The 15,033-nt window shown below is 31.1% G+C and overlaps 1 protein-coding gene across 1 annotated transcript in view; it reads right to left on the bottom strand.

Annotated features, from left to right (window-relative positions):
- The window catches only part of LOC102805072 (nuclear hormone receptor E75-like), a 48,138-nt gene that overhangs the window by 5,741 nt on the left and 27,364 nt on the right, over nucleotides 1-15,033 (bottom strand). The window contains exons 3-4 of the mRNA XM_085497571.1: nucleotides 3,215-3,333; nucleotides 911-1,052 (exon numbers count right to left, since the gene is read on the bottom strand). Coding sequence (XP_085353697.1) covers nucleotides 911-1,052; nucleotides 3,215-3,333 — 261 coding nt within the window. The remainder of the gene's footprint in view (nucleotides 1-910; nucleotides 1,053-3,214; nucleotides 3,334-15,033) is intronic.

Genomic DNA, 15,033 nt, shown 5'->3' with positions numbered 1-15,033 from the left:
CAGACGTTCGACGCGCGTCTTTCATGCATCCCGCGAGATCTCGCAATTGTACGGAAAATCACCTATTAAGAGCCAGTACATCTCCAGGGTCCATAGCACCAAGACTTTTCCAGACCTTTTCCAAAACTTTCTTGCATTTTTCCAAGACATTTGACCCTTAATTCAGGCCAACCTCATTACCAAAGCTCATCAAAGTTCTGAGGATATGATAGTTCCCTGGAGAAAACAGGCCTTTCTAAAAATGAATTAATAACTATGAAGAAATTTAAAGACTTTTCAAAGAATTTTTTATTTTTCCTGTAGTTTAAAGACAACTTTCCAGACCTCAAAAAATCCAAAGACTTTCAAAGGATTTTCCCAACGCTATGGACCCTGATCTTTAAGTACTGTACTGTATTTTTAATCTGAAATTTAATCCCAAAGATCTAATCACTGTATTTATTTCAAAAACTGGGACTTTTAATTTCAACATTAAATAGGTACTATCAGTATATTTGCTCTATTAGAAGCACACATTAAACAAAAATTTATTCCATGCTGAATAATTACTGGTAACATATGATAATTAACCTTTTCACCACCAGGCTTTCTCGCCCAAATGTTTCTGCACTTTTTTTTATAATCTTCAATATTTCTGGAAATGAACCCTAATTTTGGAACAAAGAGAGTCAATTGTCATTTTTTTACTCAAAAAAATTTGCTATTTTTGTCCCGATCTTCTGAAGGAAAGTGCAGACTATGAACAGGACTTATTTGTGAATTTGTGATGAAAATAGGGAACTGGTGGTGAAAAGGTTAACATTTTGATCACCTGTAATTTATTAATTAAACACACACACTACTAATAGAGTAAATATGGTTTATCAAAATATTAAAAGACAACAGATGAATTGAAAACAGAATTACTCACAATCTTTTGACATGCCAGCCATGACACATTTTTTAAATCTGCAATGTTGGCAACGATTCCGATTCATTCGCTCTATAAGGCAGTTGCCAGAAAAATTACATTTATATTCAATTTTCTTCTGTATACTTCGTCTGAAGAAACCCTGCCAAAAAAACAATGTCCAAGTGAATAAATCAATGTAGTTCAATGCACATTCATTTTAATAGCCATAATTTCTCAGAACCCAACTATTAGAATAAACTACAACATGACATATGGCATAGTCCCCGTCTGTTTTCAGTGTAAACTCATACAGTAGTGCAGGTGTACACATGTCCAATAGTAAACAAAGGCATGTCAGAGATATCATCTTGAGCATTTGTTATGAACATTTTTTGAAAACAAAAGATCTTTTTTCTCCATGTTAGAAACTCCAGGAGAGAAAACTGAATTAACAAAGATCATCAGTTTTATTTATCAACCCTTATCTGGTCCAGTCAATGTAAAACTACATGGGGGATGGCACTATAAGGCTAAAAGTATTTCAAAATATTATAATCAGAGCCTAATTTCACTGATAACTGTGGGAACATTAAATTGACTAGCGCCACCTGGAGACTAAAATGAGCAGATATCTATTCAACCTTTTCACCACCAGACTTTCTCATCCACATTTTTCTGCAATTTTTTTCTTTTATATTTTTCATTATTTCTGGAAATAAACCCTAATGTTGGAGCCTACAGAAAAATTTGAGTCAATTTTCAGTTTTTACTCAAAATTTGTTGGCTTTTTCTGTCCCAATCTTTTGTAGGAAAGTGCAGACTATAAACAGAACTATTTTGTAAATTTGTGATGAAAAGAGAGAACTGGATGAAAAGGTTAACTAACATGCTTTGATTCCTAGATAGAAACATAGCATAACTAACTACAACTTTGCCCTGTGAGAATCTACAAATTACTGGTAATAACAATTAAGAATTTAAGTCAAGGATGCTGCCTGGTGTTTTTGTACAAGTACAAGTACGTGTCAGGAATGGTGGAAAAATCAGAACATACCCGGTAACTCACAAATTACAGTTAGACCGTACATGTACACATAATAAAAATAACTTACATTTTGAGTTTCTATCAACAATACTGATTATTCAGTCGTGTTCATGGTTTGGGATGAAATGTACGGGAAAATTATTAATGTGAGTGAGTGTTTTAGCACACTCAAACATTCTTGATAAAAAAATATACAATGCAACTTTTTGGTGGGAAAGATTCTTATCATTATTTTTGGCGGGAAGTATGATTTACGCTACACAAGAAAATACTGCATTATCTAATAACAGATCTTGAAGAGCATATCAGTAAAATCTAATTCTCATGTTTAACAGCATAAATGTGTTCATTCTGTGCACTTATTTCTATGTCTGACAAATGTTTTATTTTAACCAACTTTTATCAATATCTCGACAAATATCCATAAAACACATGACAAATTGAACGTTATCGTTGGAACCCACACATGTCTTAGTTTATGTAGAAACCTTACAATTATGTCATTGTTACATTTATTTACAATTTTATAGCGTTCAGCCAATCGCATGGTTTACCGCTCAAATTTTGTTGGTGTTACAATCTGTCACTTTTCCTGGTTGTGCCACCATCTTGTTATCTCTTGGTGAGTCCGAAATAAAACTATCGAATGGTTAACTAATTCTCATGACTGAGTGATTTTCCTGAGTCGACCGTAGACGTTCCCAAATAGATTGTGGCTATCTCCACAAACTTGGCCAAGAGCTCACACTGGTTAATAAAAATATTCAAAGTTGAAAAAGATCAGATAACAACTGTTTGAGTTATACCCACAATATTTATCAAACAAGACATTCCCCTCTATATGCTTTTCCCTTAATGAAATAATTCTTGGATAAGGTATTAAAAATAGTTACATATAAATGAAGAAATACATATTAATGAATAAACATAATAATATAAAACATAATATTAATTGTAAAGAAATGATTGATGATATGCAAAAAGATACATAAAATGTCCATTATATTTGAAGAATGACACCAGAAAATATAACTGTCTGTTCTTGAAACAAAATTTGCATGGGAATGTTTGGAATTAAATTTTCATGAATGCACACCATTTACTGAAAGTTGTTAAAACTGCACTGGGATAATTCAAACTAGGGAAATTGAATGTCAAATTATAAAAATTGTTAGTCATAGAAAATATATATTTATTTGTACCTTGTACTCTTTCTATCCCCCCTCCCCCCCTCCCGCAATCAATTCCTAAACATTAGCAATTTCTGCATAAATTACCTTACAGCCTTCACATGCCATAACTCCATAGTGAAATCCTGAGGACCTATCACCACATACTTTGCATGGCGCCACAGGTTCCTGTTCTCTAGCACTGCTACTCTCACCAGTGTTGGTATCTGTAATGTAACAAACAACACATGATTTTAATATACCAATACAACAGGATAAATCATTATCACAACCGGAACAAAATATTAGGACAGAACCTAATGGCTTCACTCTGTAATTTGTGGGATATAAAAGTTTTTCATGAGTGATGCAGTGTATCTACCAGCTATATGTGCATCCAGGTCTCAAAATGTCCATTGAATGGACGTAATAATTAAAGTTGAATGAAATTTGTTCGTATGTAACCGAGATCTGGAATTACAGAAATGCTTGGTCTTGATGACATTTTAACACTAAAAATGGTCACTATTCAGCCATCTTGATGACATTTTAACACTAAAAATGGCCACTATTCGGCCATCTTGATTGGTATTGAGACACTAATGCACATGTCCCAAGATGTATGTGTTAGAGCAAAGACATTAGATAATTTCTAATGTCTTTGGTTAGAACATGATCAGTCAGATAGACAGACAAACAAGTCCCTGTTTTTAAAACTCCTTCATTATGCATTTATGATGTCCGCAAGCTATACTGATCGTGAAGTAAGTCACTAATTCTCAGGTAAGTTATTATTATTATTGTCTTCATAGTAAAATAGTCATTATTATATTCCTATGTCATCACAAACCAAACTTAATTTTTGCTGCGAAGAATTTTCACAATTTAAGCATTTTATTGATCAAATATGGTAATTTTAAACTATTCATATTTCAATTATTATTTGATGTTATATATTCACAGAAATTGTGTTATTATGTGTGAGTGACTCCATCACACTAGCTCTAATATACGGGTACAGCGTAAATAAATTAGTGTATAAAAATAAATAAAACCTGACGTGATATTTTTATCAATTGATAGGTGTTCATGCTGAGAAAAATGAAGCTGTTGATGTTGTAGTTGGAATTGATTTAATGATGACTTCATGGATCGATCAATTTGTTGCTTTATGTTATTCATTCACTTGATCAACCATTGTAGAACTCTTGGGAGAAACTCAGCAGTAAGTCCTGCTTCACTTATTGAAATCTGATATCTCCACATCATCAAAGCACTGATAACAACACTCACCAGGGACTAGTCAGTTAACAAAGTTAATTTTATATACAGTTATTTAATATTAAAGAATAATCAACATTTTCAAATCGACAGTTTGTTGATAAGCTGATGACAACAGCTGTGGAGCAAAAGCAACCATAATTCTGAGTTATTTTTGTGATTCATTCAACATTAAAACTGCAACAGTAATAGCCTACCGGTAATATGATTTTTAATATTGGATTAACTTTATTAATTGAACAGTCACTATCATTGCATTTGGTTTCCCTCATATGAGATAGTTGTCAATAATCCCTGTATATTATGTTTAATCACATCATCATCGCCTTGAATAATAATGACACTGTTTAGATGATTAATACATCCACTTTATTCTTCACCAAGCAAAACATTCCCATCAAAAAATATTAACAGAATAAATACGTTCGTTTTGTTTCTTCAAAATTTATTTCATTTTAAATAATTCTGTATCAGACAATAAATTGTTTGGAATAATTCATTTTTCTGACACTTATCATCAGAAAAATAGCAATGTTTTTTAACAACAGATAAACCTGCATAATTTGTTCTCATAATTTTTTTAAAAATATTGATCAAGACCTATTTTATAGAAAAACAAATAAAATATGAACTTGTTGTAATAACATTTTTGGCGAGAAAAATCATGACATTAAAAGTGAAACATTTTGATAATTTATAAATATAAATATTTTCAACAGAATGCACTGTTACTTAAATTATCATGAATACTGTGAGATATTAATTTTTACTGGTAATTACCCTATTTTGAACATATTGGGTTTTAAATTCATGAATATTTCAGTGAAATAATGGAAACTGTTTTACATGTTCACATGGATTTAATTTAGCAGAATTAAAAGCAAGTGAATAATTACTGCAGTCACACTGAAAAGTAAACTCAATAAACTTGATTGATACTGATTTCAAAAATATAGATTAAAAAACGAAATATGCAAACTAAACATAAATTATATTGCTCTCCATGTTTATTTAAACAACAGTAAATAAGCAAATTAGATTCATGAATATCTTTATATTTGTGTGTGATAATTGAACAATTTTGTAGTATTTTATAATCTTTTAACTTTATTTTGCTATGTACCAAATTGGAATTGTTATATTTTTTAAAATGTCGCAATAAAGTCCTGCCTTATCGTAGCTTATCTTAGTTTATCTAGTACAGTAGAATAATTCAATATATAATTTAGGAAGTTAAAAATAAAATAGAACATTACATTTTGTGCGCTATATGTTTCTTTTCAACATCACACTTGTGTAGGCATGCATGCAATACTCGTATACAAACCAATTAATTATTATATTCATTCAACTTTACCAAATAAGTTTAATGTTAATGGCACACTAATTTCAAATCACTTATACAGGTTTTCTCCAATTTTTTTTTTAAATTACCTGGAAATTATGACAATTAATAATAAATATTTGTTGATCTAGAAAATACACTTTAAAAAAATAAAATAAGTGACATATATGGATGCACATGATTACACATATCTCCAAGGCTTTAAGGTTAACAAAAGAAGCATGAAACAAACAACCTTGAGAATTCACTCATTAGACAGCCAACCAAGAGTTCCATTGTGTGTTTTTCACATCTGCAGTTTGCGACTGAAAAAAACTTAACTTGTGCAACAGAAAACATTTCACTGTTGACCTTAGGCTAGGGATCCATATGATTTGAAAATTTCGTAAACATTTAACAGAAAAACAAACTCAATTAATCAGCAGTCTGCAATTAGCTAAACATTTATTGCATAATATGATATGATATAAAATCAATCACCATAAAAATAGTCTTCTAATAATATCAATAGTATGGTCTCCATTATCAATTTTGAAAATAATACATTGTGCAGCAGTCCTCATTAATAAGCCATTCATGTTTAATAAAAAAAGATATACACAATTGAGCAACCAGCGAAAAGTACACTACCTATATTTATGTGCCAGCATTGACAATAAATGCCTTCAATACATACAACTGGACATATGTAGGTTTAAAAATACTAGAGATGTTAGAAAGCGCTCCCATGTGAAGTTAATTTTATTTTTGTTAAACAATGCTATTTCACAGACTGATTCAAAACTAATTATAGAAGCATCACCGACTTCTGTGCGAATGTTGTGTGATACTCGATGTTTTGTTGTTCTCAAAAAAATTAAATTATCGATAGTTGTTTTGTTGACATATCTGCCGTCTGTGAATCGAAATTGACCATGCCATTTTTTATTCTAAAAACTCTGTCTGAGAATGTTCTAAAATGATAATATTCATTACTACGTTAATGTTTGGGTATTTTATTGTGGAACTGCGATTATCATAACTAACTTCAATCATAACTTTAGAAAATAACGCTTTTTTTGTTGAGGTTAGCGAAGTCAGCCATTTTGTCTGTGTTTGTCATAATAGTTTGGGAAAATTCTGAAAAATCAAAAGGAAATATTTTAGTAGAACGCATTGTCAAATTACTATTTAGAGTTTACATTATTATAATTTCTGTAAGTTAAATACTAAACTGCTGTAGAAAATTGTCATTGTTTCAGTAGGGCGATCATAAGTCTGCGTCTACTGATGTCCAATGTGGCGATGGAATTTTGTACCCCAAAAATACATCTCTCCCAATTAACAGTGTCAGTCATCTTCTTTTTCTAGACCACGGCCAGTAGCAGTGTAAGTGATATGGTTTCATAGTGCAGTTTTAATCTGAATATATTTTTTTATTTCAGTGTTCATATTCATACCAAATCCTGACAATGTTGTATAAATCGAGGGGGGGGGGCATTACAGAAAACTGCAATCTTCTGCAGTCTTCAGATGAATATGTAATTTTGTGCAAATTACTATCACTGCAACGTCAGTACTATGCTAATTCTCTTTGTTTTAAATGTTTACCGAGACACGCATCCTAACAAAGGAAACCGAGAGTTTCCTAACCATTCTTCTAGTAACCATGTTTTCAGTTTGTAATTTTCATTAGCACTACTTTAAACCACCATGCTTTGTAGACTACAGCTCCACTGTTCTACCATATCAGGCCAGTCATGTAGTTGCAGCTTCTGCACCCTCTACATATGTAACACAGATTCTGTAGCGTCTACCACTTAATTAGTCATACCTTACCTTCATTTCATCCTAATTATTAACCTTATAACCCACAGTTACTATAGCAACATGTGGACACAATTAAAAACAGTGTTGCATCACTGAGATAATTGATACCATGTGATAAATGTTACATAGTTTCAAATTCATAATTTATCATATTCAAATATTTCATGACAATATCTTCAATTCTGTAATATTTTAATTCTGGACCTATGAGTAACTTGGTGATGTCACCAAGCAACTTGGCAATGTAACTGACCAACTTGGTGATTTCACCAAGCAAGTTTGTGATCAAGTTTTTGATGTAAAAGAGGAACTTTGTGATGTCATAGAGCAACCTTGTGATGTCACAGAAAAACATTACACTCATTTCAAGGTTGTATTCTTCTTTAGAAACCATTACTACAGTCTATAATCTCTTTATTACTGTAATGCCATTGATTACACTAAACAAGATCCCACACCTGTGCAGGTGTCAAATAGAGTTCAGAATAAAACTAAATATGCATCGTACCGGTAGTAATCATCCATGTTTATTCAAGTACACATATTTGCAATCTCTGAATTCTTGGTATCTCAAAAAATACACCAATCATGGCAATATATAGTGAATTGGGAAAATTACCTCTTGACTCTTTTATTAAGAAACAAATGATAAAATATGCCAATCGTATTGCAAATTCCACAAATACTCTACTTCAAGAAGCATACTATGTCAATAAAATTATTAAAAGTAAATGGTTTAAAAAACTTTATCTGATATTAAAAAATATTAACCATTCTTATCTTTTAAATGAAACAAATATTATCTCATTATCAAAATTAAAAACAATTGATGAGAAATTAAAAGAAGAGTTTACAACTGAGTGGAAAAATGAAATAAATAATGACAATAGGAAAAAATCAAATTCTAAAAATAAACTAAGAACCTACAAACTTTTTAAAACCAAAATAGAACAAGAAAACTACTTAACAATTATGAAAAACAGTGAACTTCGCAAATCCTTAACAAAATTTAGACTTGGCAACCACTGTCTGAAAATTGAAACAGGCCGGCATACAGGATTGGATTTTAAAGACAGAGTCTGCAATATGTGCGACAATGACCATGTTGAAGATGAACAACATTTTGTCATAAATTATCCTCATTACAATGAAATAAGATTAAAACTTTACATTGTAGCTAATAAATGTATACCAAATTTTGACAAATTTAGTAATGAAAATAAATTCATATCATTACTAAGTGACGAGAAAATGTCTATTCCTTTAGCGCAATATTTAAAAAACTGTTTTAATACAAGACAGCAGCACCTACATAAACTAAGCCAGTAATACATTCCTTGTATTCAAATTATTATCTTTTTTTTTTTTTTTTATGCCTTTTTGTTCCCTTACTTTTTATGTGGTTATTTTTCTTTTACTAATATCTGATTTGTAACCCTTTTCATCCCCTCCGGGGGATGTTGTGTGTTAATAAATAAATAAATAATATAGGATATCTATCACAAAGACTAGAATTTGTACAACACTAATGAAAATATAATGGATTTGCATATTACACCATATAAACAACTATTATGGAGTATGGCAGCCCATTAAGATGCATATTACACCATATAAACAATTATTATGGAGTATGGCAGCCCATTAAGATGCATATTACACCATATAAACAACTATTATGGAGTATGGCAGCCCATTAAGATGCATATTACACCATATAAACAACTATTATGGAGTATGGCAGCCCATTAAGATGCATATTACACCATATAAACAACTATTATGGAGTATGGCAGCCCATTAAGATGCATATTACACCATATAAACAACTATTATGGAGTATGACAGTCCATTAAGATGCATATTACACCATATAAACAACTATTATGGAGTATGGCAGCCCATTAAGATGCATATTACACCATATAAACATCTATTATGGAGTATGACAGTCCATTAAGATGCATATTACACCATATAAACAACTATTATGGAGTATGGCAGCCCATTAAGATGCATATTATACCATATAAACAACTATTATGGAGTATGGCAGCCCATTAAGATGCATATTACACCATATAAACATCTATTATGGAGTATGGCAGCCCATTAAGATGCATATTATACCATATAAAGAACTATTATGGAGTATGGCAGCCCATTAAGATGCATATTACACCATATAAACATCTATTATGGAGTATGGCAGCCCATTAAAATGCATATTACACCATATAAACAACTATTATGGAGTATGGCAGCCCATTAAGATGCATATTACACCATATAAACATCTATTATGGAGTATGGCAGCCCATTAAGATGCATATTACACCATATAAACATCTATTATGGAGTATGGCAGCCCATTAAGATGCATATTATACCATATAAAGAACTATTATGGAGTATGACAGTCCATTAAGATGCATAAATCATTCAAAGTTGAAAGGACCATTTTCAAGACCAAAATTCATAAAATACTGAAATCAAAACATGATCAAACAATGTCAAAGAGTTCCAATTGATATCTTCCTACCGATTGGGTATAAGTTATGTTTGGCTTAACATTGCCTTAGAAATACAGGAATAAAATAGGCAATGTCAAAAACAAAACTCGTTTGGCATGAAGGCAATTGCCTTAGACACCTCTGTAAACTTCAAGCCAATACTTTTTATTACAATCCTTAAAAAACAATACATTTTTAGGTCAGTTATATCTGGAAACCTGGAATTCTCAAGATAATAAATAATTTCAAGCCAACTTCAAATTTCATATTGAGCATGTTACTAAGGTGCAATGCATTATGGGAGACATATTTTTATTATATTCAGTTTACAATTATCACACTGAAAATTCACTAATTAAATTACAAATTCTTGAATTATTATAACAATATTAAGATTAATATCATTAACAGTGTTTGGAGCATTTGTGCATCATCCAAATGTACTTTTCAAATGCAAAACTGTCCAACTTAAAATAAAATCCCAAAGTCAATATAAAGAAGAACAAATTTCTGGTAAAATTCCAATCTGATTAAAATCTGATGTAGTGTACGGGCTTTAATTATTTTGGCTATAAACTTATTTTAATTTTATATTTTATTACTTTGTTATTAATGACTTTTTATTTTATTATATTGATTTTGTGATTTTTTTAAATTCCGCCCTACATACATCTGACCCGATGTCTATGTAACGAGATTTCAACGAGACCCACTATCGACGATTTTAGTCAACGAATCACAGACCTCCTTCTATAGCGCACATGATGACGTCACCGGGCAGAGTCAGGTGGTAAACACACTCAAATAAAATGGCAGATTATACCGACATTAGCGACCGAGAAAAACACGACTTTTCGGTAAGTTTATCATTGTCAAATGCAACGAAAGTCATTTTTTTTATGTTTATATTGTGGCTCGAATGGTTCGAATTTAGATCGTTATTTTGCGTAGTTATTCTAGGAGTGACGATTTTGTTTCCACCGGTTCGACCGAACACCGGTGTCTTTTTCCAGTCGCTTGCCCTGGAGACGGGTGATGTTTTGTTGACGACCGGGTCAAAATCGTCTACGATATTGAAGCCGTAGCTGTAAATATTCATCAAAATGTATCAACATTTTGTACATTATACAATAACTCTTTATTAAAGTAGTTGAGCTGATTTGGACTGGAATAAAATATTTTTTATTTGAAACACAAATCAGTTTGCATTGTTTACTATAGCTGTTTACAGTGTTCTAATCATTACGGCTTACCTATTTTTTTGCTTCCATTCTAGATAATTATGCTCAGTGTTTGATGTAAAATTGAAGCGATGACTGAATAAACAAACCTTGGGTGGCGAAGATGTCATGGTATCAGGAAGTGTACACATTTGTTGGAAGTGAACAAAATATTCAATGTAATGACAAAACTTGTAAAATGCTGTGGAATTTCTTTTGTAAATAAAAATATACTAGCAATTTTCTATTAATGGTTTATTCAAGTGGGCAAAATATAATGTACAGAAAGATTGCCCGTAGAGTATCGCTACACTGAAAAGTAAGCAACCGACAGCCTGTATAAAAGGGGGGCTGTGATTGGCTGTTACTTACGTGAGATTTGAACAGGACTTACATAGGCGTCGGATCAGATGTATGTAGGGCGGAATTAAAAAAAATCACAAAATCAAAGTAAAATAATAAAATAAAAAGGCATTAATAACAAAAGTAATAAAAAATAAAATTAAAATAAGTATATAGCCAGAATAATTAAAGCCCATACACTACATCAGATTTTAATCAGATTGGTAAAATTCATGACAATGACAAACGGGAAATATCCACAGAATTTATATTTGCATAATTTGACAATAATTATAAACTAAATAATTACATAATAATTATGTTAACAATAATTAGTCAGTTATAATAATAGAGATTGGCAGAGCCTAATTAATGATAGATTCTGGATCTTTTTTAAGAGCAAAAAACATATTATATTCAAGTTGGACTAGAATTACTACTTACAATAAATGCAACATGATAAAATCAGATATACATGTACATACAAGCTTTGATAATTTTGTCAATTGATATATTTTATTTATTCTGATTTTTATTTATCTACGCCTATTTTTTGTTACCTCCATTGCCTATACCTACATCAGATTCTAATTTAATGAGAATGCAACAAACTGAGCCATATAAAAGCAGATATGAAGAAAAAAAAAATTTCAATCAATCAATACTTTAATAATGCAAAAAATTGAGTAGAAGCTATACATCATACAAGCATTATCTACCATTATCATTTCACTCATAACTGCCATTACTATATTTCTTTTTTTATAATATTGACATCATAAATGTAGAAAAATTTAAATGAAGCAATATTATAAATATATGACATTATACACATATTACTAGAAGGGTTTGGAAGATTAGAATATATTAGAATCATTCCAGGATCTTCACTATGCTCCCAGGAGAGAGCAAAATGCGGTAATTGCTTTTCCGTAAAAAAGTATTTTTTCAGCCTGCATTATTCTATGTATTCCTATATCTGTGAGCAGTGCAAATGTTGCAGCTGGCAGCCTTGATGCAATGACAATAGAACCTAGTTCACCTTTCAACTGTAAAATATGCAGAACTTGGCAATGAATTATACTTAGGTACACTTGGAATTGTATTACTTAAAGCCTGAAGCTACAAACTCAAGTTCGCACAATTTATAATTTTTTTTTTATTCCATAATAATTATTTTCAATGAGATTCAATATTATTTAAGCTTGTGCTTACTACTTTTCACAGAATAAAATTAAATTAAGTATTTTGATCAGGACAAATTGTACAAAATTATGCACCAACATTTTAGGGAGAAATATTTTTATTTTTTTTATATGTGATATTCTAGTTTCAGGATATCAAATGAGCATGATATTTCAATATCTGTATGGAAAGAACTGTTTTCCTGTCATTCTGTGGTATATGGCACAAAGTTTCCTACTGGTCATTTACATTATGTGACACATAATTAATTATTAGTTGATAAGTGACAGATTTATGATAATAATATGTTTTATTTTATTCCTGCACAATGTTGAAATAGAACTAATAACATAACTTATTTCATTTTGGTTAACACAATTACTGTCCCTCCATAAGGAAAGATTGTTATACAATTATGGGAATCACTGGGGAGGGGGGTAGTTATGGAAAACATTCAAGTCTATATACTTTTTTCTCTCAGATTTGATACTGTTGAAAACTCAAAAAATAACTAGTCATATATTGATTATTATTTATAGCGTATCAATAAATCTGAAGCAGTTTGAAAGTTTGCAAAAAATTGAAAATGTGTTTTTTCCATCACATGTTTATTTTGACTGACAAATTAAGTGTAGTTTTTTTGTACAAATGTACTATGATGGCCCAGGTAACTCACTCTACATGTATGTTCTAGAGAAGAGTGAACAAGCATGAATTATTAACACACATACACACACTTAAAGGGTGGCAGTCGTCGCGCTGCGCATGTGCATCATTTGTGTTGATAAACATTGATTTTCCCATAATCCAATGCGCTCTCCAAATGGAAATCACAAGTATGAGGTTTGACCTGGGCGTGTCTTGCATTAATTACTGCCTGTGACTCCTTCAATACCTTCCACAACTAAAAATACCTAATTAAAGCTTCAAAATGTCTCAGTTTGTACTTAGTCGCCATCTTTGTTTATATGAGACCCATATATCTCGAGCATGCGTGGCACAACGACTACCGCTCATTAATTATATATTTATTGGGCTTTAATTTCACCATTTTTAATGGATTTAATTCATAGTGAATAAATACAATTTTACTGGAATATATCAGAGTATTCAAAACCCATTGTATTTGTTCAAATTTAAAAATAGCAAAAATAAATACAGTACTAATTTATGTTTTTACAGAATGTTAAGACCATATGTCTGCACCATTAAAAAATATTTTCAGAGAATAAATATCAAACAGTCCTTTTTTCTATTATTTACATTTTCAATTAAAGAGCATACATCTTTGTACAGTGGGTGTTCATATTCTATGTAAATAAATAATTGCATTTACACATGTATTATAGTTGCATGGGACCCATTATCGAACACAACACCACCACGATGACACCGCCCTTGAATATTAGATTCACTGGTGTCATATACTGTGGAATACTTCATTTTCGCTGGAATTAATTTTCGCTGAAAAAGCCTTTTGGGCGTTTTGTATGGAATTTATTTTCACTGATTTTTGATGAGTTTAATGTGAAATATAGGAAAAAAAGTATATTCGCTGGATTTTATTTACACGGAATCATCCCTTCAGCGAAAATAACGAAAATAAATTCCAAGCGAAAATAAAGTATTCTACAGTATGTGATTTATGGAACCACACTTATCAGGTACTGTAAAAGGCTTAATTATTCACTGGGTTTTGATTTTGCTTATTTCCTTGACTGGAAAATGCGCTAAATTAAAACCCAGTGAGTATGTAAAATTTAGCGTAGAACACATTATATAAATGATAAAACCGTGAATTTAAAACCCTAGGAATATGCCTGAAATGCTAAATCAGGGAAATTTAAACCCAGTGAAAATTAATCACTTTACAGTAGTAAACAGTTGAGCTGTTTGAACGCATCACCTGGTGAACACTGCCAAGGATAGCACTTATGAATTGTATATAACTGCGCCAGCGGGTGATGTTTCATACGTCACGGAAATCAAACACAATGAATCTGTAGAAGCCTTACCATAACAATTTCTAGTGTTTTATCTGATCAGGCTGGAACATAAAAACTTGCATACTTATTAAATATGGTGCATGGCATTTGCAGACCATGTGTTCAAATTACCTTGGCTCCCAAATTGTGTGTAAACATCAAATACTGTTAACGCATTAATTATTAACTTGGCTTTAATTTGCTGATAGGTAAAATCCGCTACATTAAATCTATGTGAACATTTGAA

Source organism: Saccoglossus kowalevskii, chromosome 1, assembly GCF_978046115.1.
Source record: "Saccoglossus kowalevskii chromosome 1, keSacKowa6.1, whole genome shotgun sequence".
NCBI lineage: Eukaryota > Metazoa > Hemichordata > Enteropneusta > Harrimaniidae > Saccoglossus > Saccoglossus kowalevskii.
This window is presented reverse-complemented; position numbering and strand designations above follow the sequence as displayed.